Source organism: Miscanthus floridulus, chromosome 14, assembly GCF_019320115.1.
Source record: "Miscanthus floridulus cultivar M001 chromosome 14, ASM1932011v1, whole genome shotgun sequence".
NCBI classification, from domain to species: domain Eukaryota; kingdom Viridiplantae; phylum Streptophyta; class Magnoliopsida; order Poales; family Poaceae; genus Miscanthus; species Miscanthus floridulus.
Window position 1 is genome coordinate 65958721 of NC_089593.1, and position 24952 is coordinate 65983672.

General features: G+C 41.9%; 1 protein-coding gene across 2 annotated transcripts; it reads right to left on the minus strand.

Annotated features, from left to right (window-relative positions):
• Positions 1–18104: 18104 nt before the first annotated feature.
• On the minus strand, positions 18105–24054 carry LOC136504842 (TNF receptor-associated factor homolog 1a-like). 2 transcript variants are annotated; one of them, XM_066499868.1, is made up of 10 exons: positions 23814–24054; positions 23263–23487; positions 21436–21547; positions 20364–20452; positions 20208–20276; positions 19994–20123; positions 19710–19868; positions 19254–19617; positions 19047–19159; positions 18105–18633 (listed from the first exon to the last, which is right to left on the minus strand). In XM_066499868.1, exons 2-10 carry the CDS (start codon positions 23435–23437, stop codon positions 18489–18491), a joined length of 1356 nt encoding a protein of 451 aa, XP_066355965.1. In that variant the 5' UTR covers positions 23438–23487; positions 23814–24054; the 3' UTR covers positions 18105–18488. The 2 variants fall into 2 exon arrangements, with proteins under 2 accessions (XP_066355965.1, XP_066355967.1); XM_066499870.1 differs by having other exon boundaries at positions 23263–23503.
• Positions 24055–24952: the final 898 nt, after the last annotated feature.

The following is a 24952-nucleotide window of genomic DNA, read 5'->3' on the forward strand; positions in this document are numbered from 1 at the left end:
TAAAACTTTAGCTACAGGCAAATTTGTCAAAACTAAATTGCAAAACTATGCTAGCAACATCCTCCTTTATGCCCAGTTAAGGACTATTAGGTGGCTATCTAAGTACTAACTTTGAGGGATGTACTATATTGCAATTTTTCTTTCATTGTCCATACGGCGCGCTATTGTATGGATGCCATTCGCTTGAATGATACTGTATGGATCAATTGCCTCTACGCCCAGGTAAGTGTGAGTTGTGAGAGTATGACCGTCCAACTGTCGGTCTAGGGGAGAGTTAGCTATGGTTACTGGAATATTTACATGTTACACCCATGTATATATGAAGGTACTTAATTACGGGTATATTTATTGGATAGCTATGGATATCAAAGTATATACATCTGGGGATGTATATATGGAGAGTATCTTAGTTTACTGCTTTCATTATGTGCTTATTTATCTCTTTGTGGGGATGGGCTGCAATGAATTTGCCTGCAGGTATGCTAACCACGAATGCGTAGATGGAATATAGCTGACGACTAGTTATATATCGAGAGAGTACGTGTTATGCCACCGACATAGAACGTGATTACCACCTTAGGCTAGCAATTTCGTGAGGATGAATAGGACGAGCATGCATCATGATTGTGCTTGTGCATAAATATGCTTCCCTTCCTTTGTTCTAAGTACTAAGTAACTTGTGGTCGATGTATTGCACTATCTTCCTTGTGTGGAGTTAAACAAGAATGCCTTGTTCCATGTTGCTTGAATAGGAAGTGCTTGAGAAAAGTGTGTGCTTAGCCTTGCTAGAAATAATTGTGGTTACATGCTTAACCTATAATGTCCTCTAGTTTAGCCAAGTGGTGGGTATGTATGCTTGTTATCTAATTAGTGCCATAGTTATCACCCCTTTTTCCTCGGTAAGCATACGAGTGTTGAGGAGCGCTATCCTAGGACCACGTCCAAGTTTTGGTAATCTCATGATTGTCATTTTCAATTAAGTTCTCTCTTAGGAGCCTGAGCCTGTACATGTGGTTGCTAGCCCTTGAATGTTGCGCTACAAAGACTTTTATCCATGCCTTTGCTTGACCTTAGGCCCAAGCTTAGCCCCTTCTTTGCTCACATGTTTTGTGGTTGTCCCGCTCCTGTGTGGGAGGACCTTGCTAAAAAATCCTTGTTAGATCTCATTGCTCCTTCTTCTACTGATGATCTGGTGCAACGCTAATCGCTATCTACCCTGCTTTGGAACCTTTTCCTCGCAGATCATGTCGTTGCTTTATCAACTAAATCCTTAGTCAGTGCCTTGGCTCTGTCCCTCAAATCTCGTTTGTTTTATCTCCAACTCTTTCAAGTCTCTGGATGTTTATCAGTCTTGATCTCATGTTGCTGCTCGACAAAACCAAATCTCAGGTTAATCATTATCTGGTAATCACTTGGTGGACACAAGGCGTATATGGAAATTCAGCAAGAGTCTCCTGCTTAGTTGCCTTCGGCAATTAGGCTATGCTCTCTTGCGCTGTGTTTTAATCTTCGGATCCCCTTGTTGACTCCTAACCTTGTGACTACCTTTGTTTGCTATCCCTCCTTCGCATAGTGCTTGCTCCTATGCAACCCAATTTATGCCATATAAGATTTCTTGTGGGTTGTATGTTCAGTAATGGTGCCACAATTAGCGATCTATGGTGCCGCGATGAAACCAAGAGCCTCCTGTGGGTGCACACACAAGGCTGTGCTGCTCGGCACACGCTGATATCGAGGTTTCTAGTCATGATCCATTATAGAACTACACCAATATGTTATTTTCATGTGAGCTCTTCCTTGGTTATCTCTCCTTATCATGGTAGAAGATCTGTATGTTGAATCAGATGCAATAGGACTTCTTTCTGGAGTCATCCAATGGTTAACCTTTGAAGAACAGGTCACTAACAGGAACATAAACAGACTGCAAGAGGTGGTAGACAAGTGACTCTACTTGATGGTCCCTATAGTGATGTCAGTCATCTAGTGAACAACTTATGCCATTCTCATTGGATCAGAAAGGTGCACCACACTTAAGGTGGAGCAAGTTATCAGTCAGATGATAAATGGACCAAGATATTATGTGCATGTGGATTGCACAGTCAAGATCAACCATCTCTAGTGTGACCCCTTGCCTGCTGACTTCGATGGCGACCATCTGTTATGCGTCAATCACAACTATTATTGGCAAGAGTGCAGATTTAGAACTTTTAGTGTTGAGAAACAACTGATCCGTTACTAGTAGAAAAGTTAGTCTCCAGTTAGGTAACAACTCTTGGTAGCCCCAAAGGCTATGTCTCACAGAACAATGTTAGACGAAGAAACAACAAAGTCAGTCAGCAATGCAAGTACTATCTTCTTCTCCGAGCCCGGTGTCGTTAAGACAACTCCATCTTGGACAATCAAATGGGTAGTGCAAGGTACTATATCAGCTAAGTAAGGAGCTATAGAAAGCACGTCCCTAGTTTCGGTCCGTATCATTATGTATATGGTGCTATCAAAGGATTGTTCCATATTCTAGGGGATGAAGCACCGAAGGGTAATCAGAGACATTTCCTTATTAGGTAGGACTACCCTTCCATGAGAGTATGCATTGTGCCCTACAAAAATAGCCCACAAGTCCAATGCTTGTGCATAGTCAAGTTAGTGTCTAGAGCGATGGTTGAAGTATTATCAGAGAAGCATGTGAGGAAAACTCTAGCCTCCATCCTTGGCTAGAGAAAAGCTGCTGCTACTATGAAAAAGATTAGAGAGTGCAAAACACACACCTCAACGTGTGAAGCAAAGAAAAGGGAGAACATGAAATCTGTCCAGATTTTGTGGCACTAAACCGGTTATCTTCAAGCCGGCGGTTAGTGACTCAAACGTGGTTGGAATGGCCTCAAACTTTGGTGACCTCATTCCTCACTTAGGACACATCGATGCCTGAAGTTTGTTTGAGTATTGGTTGAGTAGAACATCGGATTTGAGAGATATCTTGTCGGCTCAGTTTGCTGCCATTTCAGAACACAACAGTTTTGGTAGATGAATTGTTTGGATGGTCAAACGGTGTCCGTTTGAGTTGAATTTTGGTGAGTATTTAGAAGAATCATGGATCTGTATTCCTACCAAAATTCATGCATAATGGAGCTGTAGATTGTGAGTTATGAACAGCAAACCAAAGGGTACATAATCTGTAATTTTGCTGTGACTGCGATCATCCTTGCCTTAGGAGGTTGTGTTTGTAATTCATGCCAAGGAATTACAACTTGTAGGTGTATTGCTGTTAGACAACCCTCCATACCCTTGAGAAGACTAATTGCACCCCTATGTGCCTTGCCTTTGCCCTCTTAGATCAGCAATGCGTGAGCAGTCGAGGTGTTCTAGAAGTCAAAATTGTGCCCTTGCAATTCGAAAGTAATTGGAAAGGTGTCTAACCATAGATTTTTCTTGGATTATGGTTTTCGAGATATTGATTGGCCTAAGAATGGAAGCCTCGATGTCAAATGTAATAAGAAAGCTGGTTTTGCTACGATGCAAGTCAACCCAACTTGCTGTGCAACTGCACCACGAAGGCAAATTGTACTCAACCTGCTTATTAGTGAACTAGTCCCTAGTTTTGTGATTACTTGCAACTTGTGTTGTCCTCCAAGCCTCGCTAACATCCTTCTACATCAATGGTTCTCCAATGCTGACATGCCTTTGGTACCTTATATGTGTTTTTACCCAAGAGGTTGCATCAGATTCCACCCAGATCACTGTTGCAACCTAGATCCAAAGGCTCCCTAAGGAATGATCATCAAGAACGTTGAGCTGATAGAGTCAGCTACTACGTTTACCACTCACTCAACAGACTCAGACCATACAATATTGTTATCAGAGAAAAAGCACTGCACACATGGAACATTATGTAGCTTTTCATCAGTTGACATCTAAGTGATTGCACCGCTACAACCAGTTTGGATATTGGTTAACTAGCTTCTCATACCCTCAAAGGATATTTACCCTGTCTATGATCACATCCTTTATGAAAAGTTATGCTCAAGCCACTTTTGTAGAGAACTGCTTTTCAAACCTTGGGAACAAATATAGCACCGTTGCAAGGAATATCCGTCAACAGGCTGCGGTCTAGTGCAAAGTTCATATGGTCTGTGCTATATCCACTTGGGAAGTAGATGCTACAAGTATTTAGTCTATGTTTGTATCGCTCTTCGTACATCAAGGATGAAGTACGTAGGACATTACTATCTTGGATTCCTTCCAAAGTAACAATACTTCATGAGGGCCAACGAAGGAAATTCTTCAGACAAAACTTACTACAAAGGACAAGTATCAAAAAGTGTCTTGACCAAATTAGCCTCTCTTATGCTTGAAGCTATGTAGCCTAAAGCTATCATTGATATTGGAAACTGGTAGCATGTCTCTCTTCTATAAAAGTCTTTCGTCCTGAATCTTGGGACGCAATTCTTTTAAGGGGGGAGGGTTGTAACACCCTAGGTGTTTGCCACCAGTTAAGCAATGGGTTTGAGCTCAAACATGGCATGTTAAGTGATGATGAAGATGGTAAGGTCAAACCTATGGAAATGAGCCCCAATCTAAACTTGGATATTGCACATTTGCTCGCCTATAGACCCCTTTTCAAGATATATGCTTGGGTGGTGTGATTGGGATATCTTCATGTGTCTCACATCAATACCCATCTATATTGGGCACTCGAAAAGTTTCATGAAGTTTGGAATCAAGAAGTCACATGAAATGATGAGTTATGTCCTTGCTTGAATTATTTTTTATAAAGTGAATGGAATTCTTGATCGTCAACCAAATCTTGCAACCATGCCCAAATGACTCTAGATGAACTCTACAATAAAAGTCATGAAAGGTTCATGTTGGGTAAATGCCAAGAAAATACTCCAATGGATCAAATAGGATAATTTAAGCTTCATCGTGATCCTACTTTGGTCAAAGTAGAATAGCAGGATCTATACTAGTTTTGAGGTTGGACATTAAATGAAAGTTGTAGTCCATATCATGTAGAACAAACTTTGTTTTTGGACTAAGAGCTAGATCAGCTTGGAAGTAAGTCAAATTGAGGTCACAAGATCGAATTTGTTGTTGTTTTCAGCACTTATTCCAAGTCTAGAATTCATTGTCATTAGGTTGGCATGCCGCGTTCTCGAGTTTTTATTAAGCATCATGCTTGGACCCAAAAATAGAAGTTGGCGATATTTCATTAGAGAAGAGCATGTAAAAAGTTGGGTTAAGTTTGATCATGTTTTGACCAACAAATTGGAGTCCTAACCGAGCAAGGCTTAATCCTTATTAAGTTGTTGATAGTGTCAACTTTGGACTTGATTAACCGCTAATCTACAACTCTAATGACTATACACTTTAAATAGAAAATGTAGAGCAGTTCGCGGGCTTCAAACTTTGTTTTGGGCCCGAGGTCTAAATCGGCCTAGATCTAGCCCAATCTGGCGCCCACCTTGCCCACACCGACGCCCGCCACGTGCTCGGGGAAATGCCCGAACGGCGACGCGTGTTGTGAACGTGGCCGCCATGCGCTCCCTCCGCTTCCGCGCGTCACACCTCCGGCCACACGCCCTGCTGCTGATGTGGAGGGGCGCCAGCACGCCCTCTCCATCCCCCTCTCCACTCCCTGCTCGCTCCCTCTCGCGCTCTCCTCGCTCCCGTGCAGCCGTCCGCCATGGTCGGCGACTCAAGCTCACTGCCGCCGCATCCTCACTGCTCCAAGCCCCCATGGCCGCAGCCATGTGCACCACCGCCTTTGCCTCATCGTGCTGCACCTCGCGCGCACGCTCGCCCAAGCCATCAGCCACCGGAGCACCGCCGCCGGTAAGCCGCCGCGTCCGGTCGAGCTCCAGGCTGCCACCGTGTTTCCTTGCCTATGGCCTCCCTCCACCCAAATGGACCGTAGGACCACCTTCCTCTCACCACGCCGTGTCTCTGGACCTCCTTGACCGGCACCTTTGGCCACTATTGCTCCCCGCCGTCGGAGCAGCTGCTGTCGCCGCCGCGGCTACTGTGGTCATGCCACCACAGGCTGCGTCGGGCCAAGCTGGGCAGCCCAGCATGTGCATGCGGGACCCTTAGTCCTCCCCGCCACTCCACCACCGCCATCGACGACCACAGCCAGCCGGAGCCGCGAGCCAGCCGCTCCTCTGCACCACCGTCAGGAGGAAGAAGAAGAAGGATCACGCGCAGAAATAGAAGTTTCTCCAGGGGGTTAAGTGAATAGACTGTGACTCTTATGAATAGTGCAGTAAAGGATCTGTTCGTTCGGGTTTTATTTGTGGAAACTTCAGGGACCCCAGTGCAAGATTTAGATTCCTTTTCTTTTGATTTTGGCAGATTTGAATGCTCCACTTTGAAAATTCGTAGTAATTTGTAGAAAAATCGTAAAATAGTAAATGAGGACTTTTTGGAATCCTTGTGAAATTCTCTATGCACTAGATCTATAATAGGGCATGTTTTAGTTTAAATATTTTGCTGTAAAAATAGATCTATGCAGCTAGGTTCCTGTTACTTGCCATGTCTTGTCTTTTTCAAAACTGTAGTTTTTATGCTCAAATAAATGTGAAATTTTTGTGGGGTGCTACTAAAGTGATTGTTGTTGTCTGGTAAAAATGTTAGGAGTTTAGGGTTTATAGTTTAAGAGTTATAAAAATAACAAATGCCCTGTATTGCTTTGCTTCTACTCTAAACAGTTCTGCATGTTTGAATTAATTGGCTTAGTTAAGTTATGAATCTTGACTTGGTGAAAATACATAAGTTGTGGTACTTTTCTTAAGCTTTCCAAAAAGTTAAATATCATGATTTTTGGCTAAGTAGATCTTGAGTTATACTTGCTTAAATCTCTGTGGCTGTTTCTGCCCAAAACCAGAGAGGGTTTCCTTGTTCTTATTGTGGGGCCTTCTTAGTAGTAGAATTAGCTTTAGGTGTTTACAACAAAGTTGTTTATAATTTTCTAAGCTTTCTAAAAAGTCTAGAACCACATTTATTGGACATGTATAACTCCATTTATAGCTGTTTAAAGTGGCATGTCAGTTTCTGTCTATGTTTTGGACAGAGATGCAATTATTGCATTAGTTGACCCTTCTAACTGTACAATCATCTTAATAGGAGAATAACAAAGTTGTAGATAATTCATGTATCTAGCTTCTGTTAAAATTTGGTGGTATTTGGCCTTGTGGTTTGTGAGTTATGCCTGTTTAAAGTTGGGTTTCAGAAATAGCTGCTTTCTGTCAATTGTGGACCAGTTTCTGTAAATGGGTATAATTTACTTAGTTAACTCGAGAATCATGCTAAGAGGATTAAAGATGAATTGTAGAAACTTTCATAAGATTTCCAGAATGTCTTCTTGCAAGTCATTTGGATTTGTGTAACTCCAGTTATAGCTAAATCTTGTAGCTGCTGTTTGCATGTCCATAAATTGGCAGATTCCAATTATAGTGCTTGCTTGTATATTGTTAAGTGTGACGTATGCCTTGAATGATGACTGAGTTAGAGCACTTGAGATCTTGGGAAACTTGTGTCATGCTTGATGTTGTCGTCTTCTTTGCCATCTTAGCATGATAGATTGTGTGATGTTTAAGTTAAGCATCGCAAAGTACTTAAGTGTGTTAGTGTAAACTATGCTTGTCTTGCTTGCTATTTTGTGATGTGTCTCATGGTACTATTCTTCATATTTATGCACTTGCATATTGCATCTCATCTAGGTACGCTAGATGAACCACGTGAAGGACGTGATGTTGGAGCTGAACCCGAAGACGGTGTATGGAGGATCTATACCAAAGATAGAAGGACTAAGCGAGTGCTAGGACCTGAGACATCACCAGGACGGTGCAAGCTAACTGAACCGACTTGTGTCGGATCCTAGGCAAGCCCTGGAGCATTATTAGTCTCCTAATTTATAAAAGCAATTCTTTCTATATATATGAGTTTATATATTGTTGCATTAAGTTATAGGAGTTGATTGAAACCGTTGATGCATTTATTACTATCATTGCCTACCTTATTACCTTTTACCCTGTTAAGTCAGGATCGAATAACTGCTTAGCCTTGCTTAGACCGGTAGCGATCGGTGATATCCGGTCACCTATATTATAGGTGGTTACTGGAAGAATTTAGCTATGGAAAAAATGATATCCTGGAATTGACCAAGTGTGATGGATAATTGGAGACCGGACGGAAAAGTTGGAGGTAACCAGACAGGGTTCTAGGGTGCTGTTAGTTTCCATCTGGGTCGATTAAGGACCGACCATTGTTGGGCCTCGGGTCATGTTGAACGCATGCCTTACATTTAGCTGGCCGAATAAAGTACCTTTCGACCACGAAGCTGGGAGATTATTCGGGCCGAGTAGATTACCCGCAGCACACTATACCAGAGCAGGTGTGGTAGGACATGGGGGCGCGATGATAAGACCAAAGGGCAGTCGGTCGGCCCTCGGGTACATGTGGTTCCTAGCAAACTCGAGATTCCTGGATAGTTGACTCGGTGACCGATACCTCACTTTAGCGGGTGAGTGAGGTTTGTGTAAGGAATAAATCACCAACTGGTTAGGAATCGATTCGAATCATCATCACTCCTGGATAGTGAGCACTTGACTCGAGTTACAGCATCGTAGTAATTATTATGGAACAAGGATGGTTATCTGGATGATTTGGGATATGCTAAATCTAAATTGGTAACTAGATGTTATTGGTTAATCAAGTGATTGCTATAGTACAGGTGCTTACCTAGATAGATAGGTCATAATAAAGATGATGCAAAGTACTTAAAATAGTTTCTTCATGATAGCTTATGCTTTTCGCAAACAAGTCAGCTAGCCCACTAAAGAAAGCCATGCATAATCCTTGGCGTCGCTTTATTTTGGTTTTAAGACGGGTAAGTCTGGCTGAGTACATTCGAGTACTTAGGGTTTATGCCACCTTGTTGCAGGTGATGTTCTCGACCTGTTGATGATAGTGGCTAACCACCGGTGGGCTTGGTGATTCTATACTTACTTCTCATCTATATGCTTTTGTCAGATGATGTCACTTATGCTAGCAATATATTTGGAACTTATATTAATGTAATTATTTGAAAGCTATGTTTTTTTCACTAAGCGGTTTTAAAACCCAAACTCGTAATATTATTTGTTAACCCCTTTGTAATATTATTTCCGCTGCAACCCGGTGTATGTGATGTGTATTTGCTTAATTACGCGATCTTGGTTGTGATGTTGATTTATCGAGATCTTTCAGGACACTCGGTGGACTACCGGGTTTATATGAGTGAAAGTATGCGCATGTCAACGTGTTAGCGGGGACAGCCATACTTGATCTTGTATAAATTGGGCGGCTCTGTCACAGTGATCAATGTCTAGTTCTTCCTCTCAACTACACTATTTTGTTGAGGAGTATAAGTTGCAGAGACTTCATGTTTGATTCCAACTTCATCACAATAGGCTTCAATATTTATGTTGTCAAATTCTTTCCCATTGTCACTTCTAATCTTTTTGAGCTTCACTTCAAATTTATTTTGAGCTCTCTTGGCAAACTTCTTGAAGAAAGATGCAGCTTCGGATTTGTCATGAAGAAAGAATACCCATGTATACCTTGAATAATCATCAACAATCACAAGACAATAAAGATTTTCTCCCAAACTCTTGTATGTTGTTGATCCAAATAAATCCATGTGAAAGAGTTCTAGCACTCTTGTGGTTGACATAAAAGCTTTGGTTGGATGAGTATTTGCAACTTGCTTGCCAAAACATGCACTACAAAGCTTGTCCTTTTCAAACTTCACATCCTTCAACCCTCTCATCAAATCATTCTTCATAAGCTTCTTGAGTGAGCTCATCCCAACATGAGCAAGTCTTCTATGCCATAGCCACCCAAGTGTTGTTTTGGTGAATAGGCAAATCTTCAAATTTGCATCTTCGGAGGTGAAGTCCACTAGATATAAGTTGTTGTATCTAAATCCATTGAATATCACTTGATTATCATCTACCTTGGATACAACAACCTCCTTCTCGGTGAACAAGCATTGGAAGCCAAGATCACACAATTGTCTAATGGATAGCAAGTTGAAGCTCAATGAAGCAACATAAAGCACATTGGAGATGGAATGCTCATTTGATATTGCCACTTTGCCCAATCCTTTAACCTTGCCCTTTGAGTTATCTCCAAATTTTATTCTCTCTTGTCCATCTACCTCTTCATCTAGTGAGGTGAACATATGAGGATCACCGGTCATATGTTGAGTGCAACCACTATCAATAACCCAATGACTTCCACTGATCTTGTAGTTCACCTACACACAAGAGATTCAAGCTTTAGGAACCCAAACTTGTTGAGAGCCCTTCACCTTCTCAACAAGTGACTTAGCCACCCAAATCTTCTTATGCCTATTCTTGTTAGGGGGTCCTAAGAACATGACTTTCATCTTTCTACTAGAATCCTTTCTAAGCATGTAGTGAGCATTGAAGGCAAAGGGTCTAGCATGCTTGGGCAAGGGTTGTGGCGGTGGAGTTTGGCACTCATGGGCAAAGTGGCCTTCTTGTCCACACTCAAAACATCTCTTTGGCTTTGGCTTTGGCTTTGATTGTTGTTGTTGAACTTGAGCCTTCTTCTTCTCTACACTCGCCACATATCCAATGCCACTTCTATCCATCTTCATGACGGTGTTCATGAGTAGCTCACTTTAGAGATGCTTGCCTCTTGCAAACTTGCTCAATCCCATCTTGAGGTGCTCTTTCTCCATCTTGAGCTTCTTGTTCTCTTCCTTGAGAACATCATTATTCTTCTCTTCCTTGAGCTTCTTGTTCTCTTCTTTGAGCTTCTCATTCTCAAGGATCAACTCTTCATTATGATCAAGAGTTTCTAGCACAATGGTGTTGTGGCTTTTCATCTCTTCAAGATCTTTCATGAGCTTTTCATTTGCATTCTTGAGCTTGACATATTCATCATAGTCATTGCACTCAACCACTTTCTTGCCTTTGCCACTAGATCCTTGCTCAATGCTCTCATCAATTAAATCATCACATGATGTAGCTATATCAATCTTAACAATATGGTTAGTAGCATCATGTGGCTCATTTGGTAAAAATTCTTGAGCAATAACAAGAGTATCATAATTGATCTTTAGAGTTGTATATTCATCTTTTAACTTGTTGTGGCTAGTGATGAGCTCATTGTGCACCCACTCAAGTTTATCATGTTTATTTTTAAGCTCTTTCTTAGAAGATTTGAGCTCCTTGAGTTTGGATGATATAGCATCATTTGTTTCTTTAAGCTCAATATTAGACTTTTCCAATGTATCGCATTTTGCTAAGAGTAAATCATTTTTAGCATCAAGCTTTTCATTTTTAGCTCTACTCTTTCTAATGATCTTAGTGTATTGCCTTAGTATTTTGACAAGATCATCATATGAAGGTGAATCATCATCATCGCTATCGCTATCATCATCACTAGCTTGCTCATCATCACTACTATCATCATTATTAGTTACCTTGCGTTCACCCTTGGCCATAAGGCATAGATGTGTAGAGGATGATGGCGATGGTGGCAGTGAAGATGAAAGATCAATAGCAATAGCGGCCACCTTCTCATTTTCACTATCATCATCGGATGAACCACTAGATGAATCAATGTCCATGAGCTAATCACCGACAATGTAGGCCTTTCCACTCTTCTTCTTCTTGTGGAAGTCCCTCTTTTTGCCATCTCTCTTCATATATGGCTTGTTCTTCTTCTTCTCATCTTCATCTTCGTTACTTGAGTCATCTTTCTTGCCCTTGTTCTTGTTCTTGAACTTGTCTTTCTTGGGCTTGATGCATTAATGTGCTAGATGACCAAGTTTACCATAATTGAAGTAATCCATTTCAGAGATTGGCTTTCTTCTAGAGCTTGTGAAGAACTTCTTCTTCTTGCCATCGAACTTGATGCCACTCTTGTTTAGCTTCTTTAGCATTTTGGCGACTTTCTTCACCATGAGAGCAAGATCTTCATTTTCATCTTCTTCATCACTTGAGCTCTCATACTCAAGTCTTGCTTTGCCCTTATCTTGGCTAGCTTTGAATGCTAAGTCCTTCTCTTTCTTCTTGGTAGAGGATGAGACATCTTGTGGTGTGATGTGCATATACATCTCATGAGCATTGATCTTTCCCAAAATTTGTGTCGGTGTAGCGGTAGAAAGATCACCTTGGTGTAGCACGGACACAATATGCCCATATTTGTCAATGGGGAGGACACTCAAGATCTTTCTCACAACGTCGGATGGTGATATTTGAGTAAGTCCAAGCCCATTGACTTCCTCTACAAGAACATTCAAACGTGAATACATCTCATTAGCACATTCTTTGGGAAGCATCTCAAATGAATTTAGCTTTTTAATTACAAGATGATAGCGTTCCTCACGCTCACTCTTGAATCCCTCATGGAGCGCACAAACGTCTGACCATAGTGCATGGGCGTCTTTGTGGTTCCTTACGCGGTTGAATACATCTTTGCAAAGACCTCTAAAGATGGTGTTTCGAGCCTTTGCATTCCACTTTTCATAATTAACCTCATCGCCTTGTAAGTGTGTAGCATCCCGAGGTTTTGGGAAGCCTTGTGAGGTGGCTCTAAGTATACCAACGTCTAGAGCTTCTAAGTACGCCTCTATGCGGATTTTCCAATATAGAAAGTCATCTCCCTCAAAGATAGGAGAAGGTCAATCCCCGTGAGACATCTTGATCTAAGCGATTAAGCTTAAAAATGTGAGCACAAGGCTCTGATACCAATTGAAAGGATCAAGATGCCCAAGAGAGGGGGGTGAATTGGGTTAATTCTAAATTTTCTTGCAATAATTAAATCCTACGGTTAGCCCAATTAACCCCTTGTGCCTAAAAAAGTATTTCTATTAATCTAACGCACAAACGACTTGCAACCTATGTTCCAAACTTACTCTAGCATGACAATTCTATGAATGTAAAAACAAGTATTGAATTGCTCAAAGCAAATGCTCAAAGTAAATGCTCAAAGTAAATAGAGAGAGAGGAACACGGTGATGTTTTGCCGAGGTATCAGAGAGTCGCCACTCCCCACTAGTCCTTGTTGGAGCACCCGCGCAAGGGTGTAGCTCCCCCTTGATCCGTGCAAGGATCAAGTGCTCTCTACGGGCTGATTCTTTGACACTCCATCGCGGTGAATCACCCACAACCGCTCACAACTTGAGTTGGGTCACCCACAAGCTCCGCCGGGTGATCACCAAGCTCCCAATCACCACCAAGCCGTCTAGGTGATGGCGATCACCAAGAGTAACAAGCACAAACTCTCACTTGACCATGCGAAGCCTAATGAGAACGGTGGATGCACACTTTGCTACTCTTGATTCACTAATGAGGCTACTCTCTTGGATTCTCAAATCTCAATCACCTCACTAGGACCTTGCTCTTCTTGGCACTCACAAATGTGTTTCTCAGCTGTTGGAATGAGCAAAAATACCCCCACACACAAGTGGAGGTTCTATTTATAACACCGGCTAAAAAACAAAGCGTTATGTGCTTCTACGGAGTGACCAAACGCTCCGGTCATGTTGACCGGATGCTCTGATCAGTTCAATCCGCACACCAATGATTAAGTATTGACCGGACGTGTCCGATCGCATTTAACCCTCACTAGAATCTTACTGTACTCGACCGGACGCTGAACCCCTAGGGTTCGGTCAGTACTGACCGGACATGTTCGGTCGCATATTTTCTCTTCTGGAACCTTACTGGAGTCGACCAAACGCTGGACCTCAGCATCTGGTCATGACAGACGCAATCTCCTTGATTAAATGAACTGACCTAACTCACTAGACTCATCTAGGTCAAGCTACCCATCCATACCCCTCTTAATAGTATGGCCAAAGGGAAAACAATGTTCTAAACTACTCTAAGTGTCTCTCCAACTCCAATCGATACTTAGAACTAGTCCATCCTTAACCTTGTCGTCCATCCTTTGAAAACTGAAATGATTTCCATCATAGGGGCATGACAACCATGATTGCCCAATCGATCTCCATTACCGTGACCTAACTCAATTGTTTCTGCAAAACACATGTTAGTCACAGTAATCACATATTGTCATTAATCACCGAAACCCAATAAGGGGCCTAGATGCTTTCAACCATCACTGCAGCATTGACCGCGGGAGAGACGAAGGTGGAAGATGAAATGGCGTGGAGGCTGCTAGGTGTGGCCAGGCTGCCAGTGGGGCAACGAAGATGTGGAGCTAGCTAGCTTGTTGGGCTGTTGCTGGGCTGAGGTGGAGAGCATGCTGGCAGGACCAAGCTAAAAAGGAAGGCCAAGCTAAGGAGCATGGGAAAAAACAAAATTGTACACATGCGGGCGACACTGGAACTGGCTAGCTTGTTGGGCCACTACTAGGCCAAGGTGGAGAGTGCGTGGGCGCGACCAAGAAGCCTTGCCAAGCTGAGGAGTGTGAGGAAAAACAAAAAAGATGGGCTAGTGAATGGGTTAAGCTAGAGGTAGAGCTGAGCACTAGAGGAAGAAAAAGAAAGAGTAAAATGCACCACGGGTCCATTAACTTTTAGAGGGGTGTTATCTGGGTCCATGAACTCTCAAAGTACATTTTTGAGTCCCCAAACTTTCTATGTTGTGCACCGCAGGTCCATATCGGTTCGCGAGCTTGGTATTTTTTCATTGAGCCCCTTCCCTTCTATAACTATCTTTCAAAATAGCCCCCACAGAGAGAATGTGAGCGGCTCAGCGGTTGTAGTAGTTGCCGGCGAGGTCCTGCGTGCACTGCGCCATGCCGTAGACGTTCACGAATGGTGTCAGCGTGGCCGAGCCAACCGTGAACATCCGCGGGGATGTGTACGCCACCCTCTCCATGACGTTGCCCTAAGCGAGCCAAGTCGCACCGTGAACTGCTCTTGCTGCGTCGTGTTCTGTGAGTTCACCAAGGAGACCACCACTGACGCGTCAACGACGCCAAAGAAGCTTGTAATGAAGTGATGCAGTTGGCACACGTCGTAGATGAGTATGGTGCTCTTCTGGCTAGGGCACACTCGGGCCATGTCCTGCGTCAAGCCATCAAGGCATGTGCGCCAGTCTAACGGGTTCACCTCGACGTGGCACTGAGCGAGGCCGTTCGTCTGGTCGGGGCACGGTGCCGGTGGTGTTTGTGGCGAACCATGTGGATGTAGCGGCGGTGCACGTTCATGTTGTTTAGACAGCCTGTGTAGAATGAGTTGTTGGCATTGGCTATTGTTGCAAGGACGTTGAGATTGGCCTTGGGTGGCTCTGCGCGGCCACCTGCTTGCTTAGGTAGCGGCAGCCTGGCGGCCTGGCGTGCTGGTGGCTTGCACACGACGATGTGGCTAGCCTCGCGTGGCTGCCCGCTCACTCGGCGGTGTGGCCGCGTGGTTGCCGGGCATGACCACCAGCCTAGGTTCGAGCCTGCCTTACACGGGCATGTTGTGGCTGGTCCGCTGGCCTGGCAACGACAGGGCTACAGGCGCGGCCACCTGATTAGGTTCTCCTCGTTGGAGCCCCTCACATGGGTCAAGCTCCTGGTCAGTTAACTCAATGGAGCCCATGGGTCTTCCCCACACACAAGTAGGTCTTTGTGAGGTCTTTCTGCTAGAATGCTCCTGACTATATATCTTCACTATCAAGCTTCTGACTCAAACACTTTGAGGCCCCGTTCCCTTCTGTACAAGTTAGGAGACCACACCACAAATGCGGTTTTTTTATCTTGCAAGATTACAAAGTCCCTAGTATATAATAATGGTGCATGCAAGCATTGAGTGGCAAGAGGTATGCAAAGCTCACTAAACACTAAAGCTAAGCCTAGAGCAAATCGCTAATATGGTTTTCTAACTAGCCTAAACACTTCACAGAGCACTACACTAATTACCCAATCTCTCCTTAAGCACTTTTAGTGACTAGAGCACTAGAGATGATCCTCAACTCATAAGTAACAATACTTAGCTAGCTCTAACAACACTAAAATGACCATCCAAAGGGGGTATATATATAGCCTCCACCCCTTAAAGAGCCATTGGCAAAAGGATTGCGCTCACGCGGTACCTATCAGAAAGCTCTGGTGAGGTCACCAGAGAATTTCACTGTCGGATCAGCTAGTCGTTGGACTAGCCGTTACCGACAATTGGAGTAGTCTAAATTTTGGCAGGGTCTCTTAGGGACCACTGGAGTTTTCGATGACTCTGGGAGCTCTTTTTTTAGCACAGGAAGCACCATCTTTTCTCTAGTGCCTAGCACCGAATTTCTCCAGTGCCTTCTCTACAGAATCTTCCATGGTTGCACCGCTTTCTCCAATACTTCCCCCTGTATACTACCAGAGAATTCTGGTGGGTCTATAAACCCTCTTCAAAACTATCTTTGCCCGAGTCTAAGCTTCGATGCCTCTGCCAAGGCACACCCGGAAAATTTTGGTGAATCTAGGCATAGTAGAGCCGGTTTGGCTCCGTTTCTTCGCGTCTTCTCGTCCGAGCTTCTTCTACTTGATGTCTTGGACTTCTTGTATGTCCTCTAAGTCTTTAACAACAGCTCATTGTCCTTTCTTAAGGTGTTGATCACTTGGTCTTCACGTTGCCTTTGTCCAAGCCATCCTTGCATCTAATAGATAAAATACCTTGTATACTAGCAAAACAACATTAGCCCATTTGATCATATTGTCAGACAATCAACAAAATCAACTATATGGCCCTAGGTAGGTGCCATTTCCTTACATTCACAAATTGAGCACCTCCCCTCGCGAATTTTAGTGCGTCAATCTGCCTACATCTAGAAAATACTAATGGAATTTAGTATGGGCAAATCATATCCATCTAAATCAGATTGTTCAATCTCTAGACATGAAGAAAGATCCAATTAGACCAAGGGATAAGGACAGAAATATACTAGTACCGGAGGTTCCATATCTTGATGCCATTGGAACACTTTGTATCTTGCAAATTGCACCAGTCTAGATACTGCATTTGCAGTGAATCTACTAGCTATACATAGCGTTGTTCCAACAAAACGTCATTGGACGAGACATAAACGTATATTAAGATATATTAATGGTAGAAAGATCTTGGATTATTCTTCCAAAGAAACTAATACCCAACTATGATTAGACATAGATATACTGATGCTGGTTATATGTCAAATCTCCATAATATACTAGATCCCAAACAGTTTGTATTTTTATATGGAGAAACAACCATCTCATAAAAGTCATGTAAACATACTCTAGTGACAACCTCTACAAATCATTCTAAAATTATTACACTATATGAAGCATAACATGAATGTGTATGGCTCTGGAGAATGATTAGCCACATACAACAAAGTGGTATTGGTTCTATTAAATTGCCAAGAATTATCTACGTATAATGTTGTTTGTGTTACACATGTGTAAATATGTTAAATGAACTATAGCCAAGTGGGGAATTAACATTTTACAATAAAGTCTTGTGATATTCTTGCAGATTTATTCATGAAGTCTTTACCGCAAACTACGCTCTAAAAATCTTGTTCATAGTATTAGTATGCCACGACTTCGAGACTTGTAAACACATGGGTAGATGCTCTCTAAAAATAATAACATGTACTAGCATAATATAAGGTATTTGATGAGACAATATTAACTCAAGAATGCCTTACATTTACTTATTCTCCTAAGAGTTTTTTAGGGAATATCTAAGACATGTAATGTTGAACTTGCTTGTGGGTTTTTTTCCTAATAAAGTTTTCTCATATAAGTTTATTATACAACAATACAAATCCATAAATGTGTTATATCATTTATCCCTATTTTTTCACTGGTTTTTTAAGAAGCTTAATGTCGTATCAACATTATTGCATCATATCTTTCATATAAGGTTTTTGGAGGATTAAATGCAAATGTCAAGTCCTCGATCAAAAGGGATGTTAAGAACCAACCACAGGAGGATGATCTCTTCCCTCCGATCAGGATCCATACAGATTAGTGAATATCCATCAGGATATTGTAATCACAGACGCCGCCAGCAAGGGTTACATCCGTTCAGGGATAGGCTTTACCGAGCCGACGTCATTTCATACCAAGCCGACGTCATTTCATACCATGGCAGCGATTTAACATGTATATAAACCCGATCAATCAACGGAAAAACACGCTTCAATCTTTCTTGTTCTTAGGCCATGTTTAGATTGCAGCTGCTAAATTTAGTCCCTCCTAAATGGTTTAATCCCATTTAGTCACTCCAGAGTTGCTAGAGATGACTAAAACCCTTTTAGTCCCATTTAGTCATAGTGTTTGGATAAAAAATGACTAAATGAGACTAGATTTAGGAGCTCCTAGCTGAACCAAACACCCCCTTACATTAATTCTCAAAGAGAATAAACGAGATTAGAATCTAAGAATGGTGGCATGTAAGTCTATTCATGGCAAATGAGGGATTACAGCATATGGCAATAGCGTAGCATCTGATGAATTATATATTGTTGTGTTCTTTTAGAAAATATAACACTTCACATGTTCTTGCCACGCCTTTTCTTATCAGCAGCACTACGCTTTGCCTTAAGTTCAACTCCAGCTCGCTCAGATGCTTCTTCACGAATGAGTTCCTCTTGGCGCTTCAAAGCCATCGCCTCTTGGTATGCCACTTCTGTTCGGCTGTTTCAAGAGTTCCGAGACTTTAACAAAGTGGGATGAGCATGTAAAATAACCATAATTGAAGTGGGATTTGAATTATGAATTCCATCAGAAGATTTATGTTTCTCCAAGTAAAAGAATTTCAAAACATATTTTTCCAAAACCTGATGAAACAATTAGACAGAAAACAAACAGGGGCATAGAATTTCTGCAACTCTGCACTAGCATATGCTCCCACTGTGGCTTTTCTAGACACATTGCTTTTACAATGTATCTACATAGTAAATCTAGGAAAACCAAAATATCTTATAATTTGGAATGGAGGGAGTATTAAAATAAGCAACATAAAAAAGGCATGCACCTCAAGTGAGGCTGACCTAATATCTATTCATGAAGCAAAATATTGGAACAAACAACTAGAAAAGTTTGCTTACCTGAATATATGAGCTAAGGCAAAAAGTTCCAGTGTCTTCCAGCCTAGCTCTGTAAGCCGTCTATCATCACGCTCAATAGAATCTTTGTCGAACTCGTCACTTGAGTTGTCATCCTACAATAAGGGGATTTGTTAGGGATCCATCCATACAGTAGAATAAAACCCATAAAGAGATAAATTGGATAGGGGAAACATGGATGATGAATACCTTTGTGCAGTACTGTGATCCTTTATCATCTTTTGTGGGCAATGGTTGGTGTGGTAGTGTGTCCAATGCAGCTCTTTCAAGCAAAAGTATCACATCATCAGCCAAAACAAACATGTCCTGATCAATAAGCACCATCGGTGTGCTCTGAGCATCTGTCTCTGTTAGTTTAGGTATCCCCTTTTTGTTTTTGCTTTGGTATTCTAGTGCCTTAAATCCGCTATATAGTGATTCAATTACCAAGGTTGATGTAACTTCTTTCTCTATAAAGAATTGTTTCACTAGAACTTTCAATATAGTTTCAGTCTTTTCCCTTGTCATGTGCCGACGCACACTTGGATCCATTGCCAGCCAGAATCCACTGAAACTGCAATACACCAAAAAATCAAAAATAAAAAAATGGCCTGGAAATGAGACTGGTCATAAAACAATAATGCGCCGTTCATAAGTTTATCTAACCTGGACCACCCCAGTTTATCCTCAATGAACCTGCTAAGCTTCCTTCTTCTTTCATCAATAAAGCGCCGGCAAATTTGTTCCACATTTGATAGATACACTCTAATTAGTTCCCTTCGGTACTGGCCGTCAAGGGAACGAAATGGACGGTTTGTCTTCTCCCTCAAATATTATAATGCAGAAGCAGACATGGTTATGCAAAGTAAACAGATACTTCCCACAATCCCACTTGAAAATAATTGATGCTAGCATTGAATGTAAGAGTAAGATGCAAAGAAAACAGATACCTGACAACTTGAACTTGGACTTTGATGGTAAGAACATCCTCAACAATAAAGCCATCATGTAATTTTGACAGCTCCATAAACTTTTTCCACCCCCAATCATGCTCTTTCTTCCAAAACCGATGCACTGTATCTGAAATGCTACTTTCCGTAAACTACAGTTGTAGAAGGCAAGCAAAGGCACTAGGAAAGCCAGATAGTAGTTCATTGAACTCACCAGAATACTTAGATTTCTTAGGGTCTCTATTAATTACAGCTATTGTAAATTGTGCAAGGTGATTCCATCCTGAACAAAAGCAAATCATATTGAAGATATATAGAGGAGTCACAAAATGAAGTGAGTCAAATACAATGCATCAAATTATGCATCTACCTGGGAGTAGCTTATCATGGTTGGCAACACAAAGAAAGAGTGAGAGGTGATTGCAGACATCACATCCTTGTGGGTAAATTAAGATATACCTGAAACTCAACTGATAGATCTCAAAATATGATGCAGCAAGTATCAGCCGATAAAACCAAAAGGAAATTAAAATATATAATAAAAAGGACATAATAAACAAAAAAAAGGGCAATAAAATTAAATGCATAATTTTACCATTACAATGGCTTTTCTTCTCCATGGCAGTAAATTTTCAAATAATATTGTTCGAGAAAAAATGTTAAAATTATATCAGACCAAGAAAGGCCATATAACAAACAACATATGGCACAAAATTAAAAGGGCGTACCCAGTGCAGAGAGCTCCCGCTCTGTGCGGGGTCTGGGGAATGGTGTTAGTGGCAAGCCTTACCCTCACCTGTGCAATGCGAGGAGACCGCGACTCGAACCCGGAACCTTCCGGTCACAGGCGGTAAGACTCTACCGCTTGCACCAGGCCCGCCCTTCAACATATGGCACAAAATTAAATACATAATTTTACCATTACAATAGCCTTTCTTCTCCATGCAATAAATGCAAAACCTGTAATTTTCTCCCCAAAATATGGATTGCCAATGACAAGCATTACAGCAATTACCGCTTTCATTGACCGACTACCAGCAAGTTCAAGGTCCCTGTGAGTTTGTGATACCTAATGAACCTATTTTCAATAATCAGGCAACTCACAGGGTCATCTGTGCTCAAGGCTACAGATTATTTTCAACCTAAGCTGTTCAATCACTTGTCAAATGCTTGGTCACCTTTCATAAGTTGTAGTTCAAGTAAAATATGCAATAATGCAAATAGTGGAACCTGTGCTGAATATTAAACAACTGGTTGTGTTTGCAACTTCCCTACTTAACAGCTATCCTTGTAAAGTCACTGAAAACTAACAGCCAAATCACACCCAGCAGGCAAGTAAGAAGCCCAGATACAGCATAGTAGAAACATGCTGGTAGTAGAAAAAATATAAAAAGGAGATGCCGAGATGGTGAGTCCAATTAATGCAAACAAAAAGACCATACCACTTATATCCGCCGACATCAAAGGAATTATTCCTTAGCTCACTCCTGTTGATTTGGGAGAAATTATCAATTCTCCATGTAAACTTTCCATAAAGTTCAGAAGGCCTAGGTCCTATACAATAATACAAGACAATGGAATTAACAGGTCATTTGAAGAATATTGCGAATGATTCACATGCACAAATCACACAAATCAGCTTATCAGAAATATGTAGTTCAGCAGAATATTAAAAAAGCAAAAGTAATCATCATCTCCACATAATTACAAGCTAATTTGAAGAAATAACATGTCCAACTCAGTCATGTTCACACACCATACAAGAAGCTACATATAGTTTATAATGTAAAAACCTTTTTAGAATAAGCATCGCCTAGGTCCCAGCCTTTTAGGACAGCGAATTATAATGCTAATTTGCTAAAGGTTCTTGAATGCAACAGAACAAGCTGACAGTGTAACAAATGAAATAGGGATGCATATCTAGTATTCCAACAGTCCCTGGAAGAGTAATGCTTCTGGTACTCTAAAAAAAGTTTAACATATGACGCATTTCCAAGCAACTTAACTACTTAGTTACACAGAGGACCAAAAGGGAACCCCATAAGCTTTAACTGTGTAACCGTAATTGATCTAAATGATTAAATATGGGGAGAAACCCCACGACCGAAAAGTCAGAACAACGTCCATATGCACTCCCACAGTCCCACTTTCTTGGACCTTCATCATAAAGGACACTTCTGGGGTGTTTGGTTGGTGGAATGATGCGGTCCATCACCATCTCACTCTCTAGTTTTTTGTTTGGTTTGTGGCATAGAATGAGTTGATCCATGACCACCCCATTCCTCACAAGCTAACAATTAGTACTAGTATGAGGAATGAGGACATTCCACCAAATTTGAGGAATGGACCAGATGCATCACTCCATCTAGATAAGTTGATTCCTCAAACCAAACACACCCTTTAGTTATCACCTTCTTAGTGCATCTCTAGTCACGCTGTTCTTGCCCAAACCAAACCAGTGAATGCACATTGGTACAAGCTCCAACAATGGCCCAGGTTCATCAGGCAGCTCATTATATAATAATCCTAAGCCTAAAAAAAAGGGCGTACCCACTGCAGAGAGCTCACGCTTTGTGCGGGGCTGGGGAAGGGTGTCAGTGGCAAGCCTTACCCTCGCCTGTGCAATGCGAGGAGACCGCGACTCGAACCCGGGACCTTCCAGTCACAGGCGGTAAGACTCTACCGCTTACACCAGGCCCGCCCTTCATAATAATCCTAAGTCTAATATTAGTAAAAAAAAATAAGGGCAGACCCAGTGCCGGAGGCTCCCACATGAGTGGGGTCTGGGGAAGAGAAAAACCGAGGCAAGCCTTCCCCCGCAAATCTACGGAGAGGCTACTTCGAACCCACGACCTGGTGACTCAGTGAGACAGCTCTCACCACTGCACCAGGCCTGCCCTTCTCTAAGCCTAATATAAGTAACCCAAACAAACTGCAGTGACCTACTAAACTCCCTGAAGGTAATATATCTAAGTTGGCATCCATCTTATTGCATTTTGCAATTGTTTTTAAGACTGCCTGAGCCGCTGAATCCTACATGGGTTTGGGTTAAGTTTTTTTAGAAAATGGAACAAGGTTCCAGCCGGATTTGGGTTTACCATAACTAAAATCAGTTTAATTAGAAGCTTTATGGAACGGTTTAATTAGGAATGGAGAGATCTAGCTGGTCTACTTAGGTCATAACATCAGAAGAAAGATTAGAAAAATCTAGCCAAAAACATTTGCAAAATAGAAACACGGACAAATGTGAGAAGAGCTAGAAAACATACCACAATCGTCATCATCAGTGTCCGAGTAAGCTGGTAAGGTGGATGGTACTCCATTCTCAACTTGCTGACTGGATCTTCTCTCAGATAGAGAATTCTCGGAATAATTCTGCTGATCACTTGGCATCTCTTCAGTTGATGAGGATCTACCATCCCCAGGATTGTAAGCGCTGGCCATTATTCTATCACTTGTGGAAGTCAGCTCTGTAGCACTCCAACTTTTCCTTCCTGCAGTGCCACGAAACTGGAATAATAAGTCTCTGTTTCAGTAGTGGACCAGAGTTAAAAAAAAAAAAAAAAGAAGAGACATCCAAAGTAAGGCTACACAATTCCAAAGGGTTTTGAGGTCTTGTGGACAGTACGCATAGTCAGTAACTAGCCAGTCTGTAGAATTCATGCTGCTAATTTCCAGAACAGAGAACTATGTTCACATGGTATCCGGAACCGGACCCCACTGATGACTAGCCCAATCCAATCCAATCCAATCCAATCTAGGCGCAAAATGAAACTGTTGTTGCGGGGAGATAAAGGAAGAACCGCGGCGCAATGCTCACCTGTCTCCTGGAATTCCCCCGATTCAGGCCGGATACAATACAACAACCGACGGGGGAGGCCGCGCCCGCGCGTCGTGCGTGCGTCCCCCACGCCCGACGGAGATCGAGAGCTCCCTCCCTCCTCCCTCCCGGTCCCGCACGAGGCGGTGGAGGGGGCGGCGCCGTGGCGGCGTACGCGTGAGCGCCTAGTCGAGGCGAACAAATCGGATCGAGCTAGGCGTAGCCGCCTAAAGCCTACTTCGTTCTCTCGTGTCAGCTGTTGAGGCTATTTATAGGAGTAAGTAGTACATAAAATTTGGCAGTTATTGTACAGCTATATATTCGGCAATTATCTACCCGCATTTGGTTTTTATAATATATTATATATCTTCGTTGAATAGCGACACTTAAGTCTACCTCGTTTTAGAAATGATCTTAGAGTATCTCTAATAATATATAAATTTTAATATCTACATATCTCTCTCCCGTCTCCAATAAGAAGGCATTCCATGAATTGTTTCTTTATACGTGTTTATCTGCATTGCGTTTAACGGAGAATAGCGACGCCAAAGTCTACCTTGTTTTAGAAATGATCTTAAAGCAACTCCAAAAATATACGAATTTTAATCTCTATACATCTATCTCCTCACTCCAATAAAGAGGCATACAATGAATTATTTCTTTGTATATGTCTATCTGCGTTGCGTTTAACGCAGAATAGCGACACCGAAGTCTACCTTCTTAGTTTTAAAAATGATCTTAGAGCAACTGCAAAATATATAAATTTTAATCTCTATATATCTCTCCTATCTCCGATAAATAGGCCTTCAATGAATGGTTTCTTTGTACATGTCTCGTGTCTCGAACCAAATCTCTAATTACTGTTCTTTTGATGAAGACACTCCAAAGAGTGCCACATCTGATATATCTCAAGATAACCAAAAGTCGGTACAAAAAAAATAATACTAAGACACAAAATGACCTTAAAAATAAAAGTACATCAAAGACCAAACCAATCAACTTTTTCCTCCGAATGTCCACTGCTTGCCAGAGTTTTAAGATCACATTGCGAGGACAACAAAGAAAAAAGATACCTACAAATACTCTCACCAAACAAGGTTTCGAAGACAAAAAAAAAAAAAAAAAAAGCCACTTACACG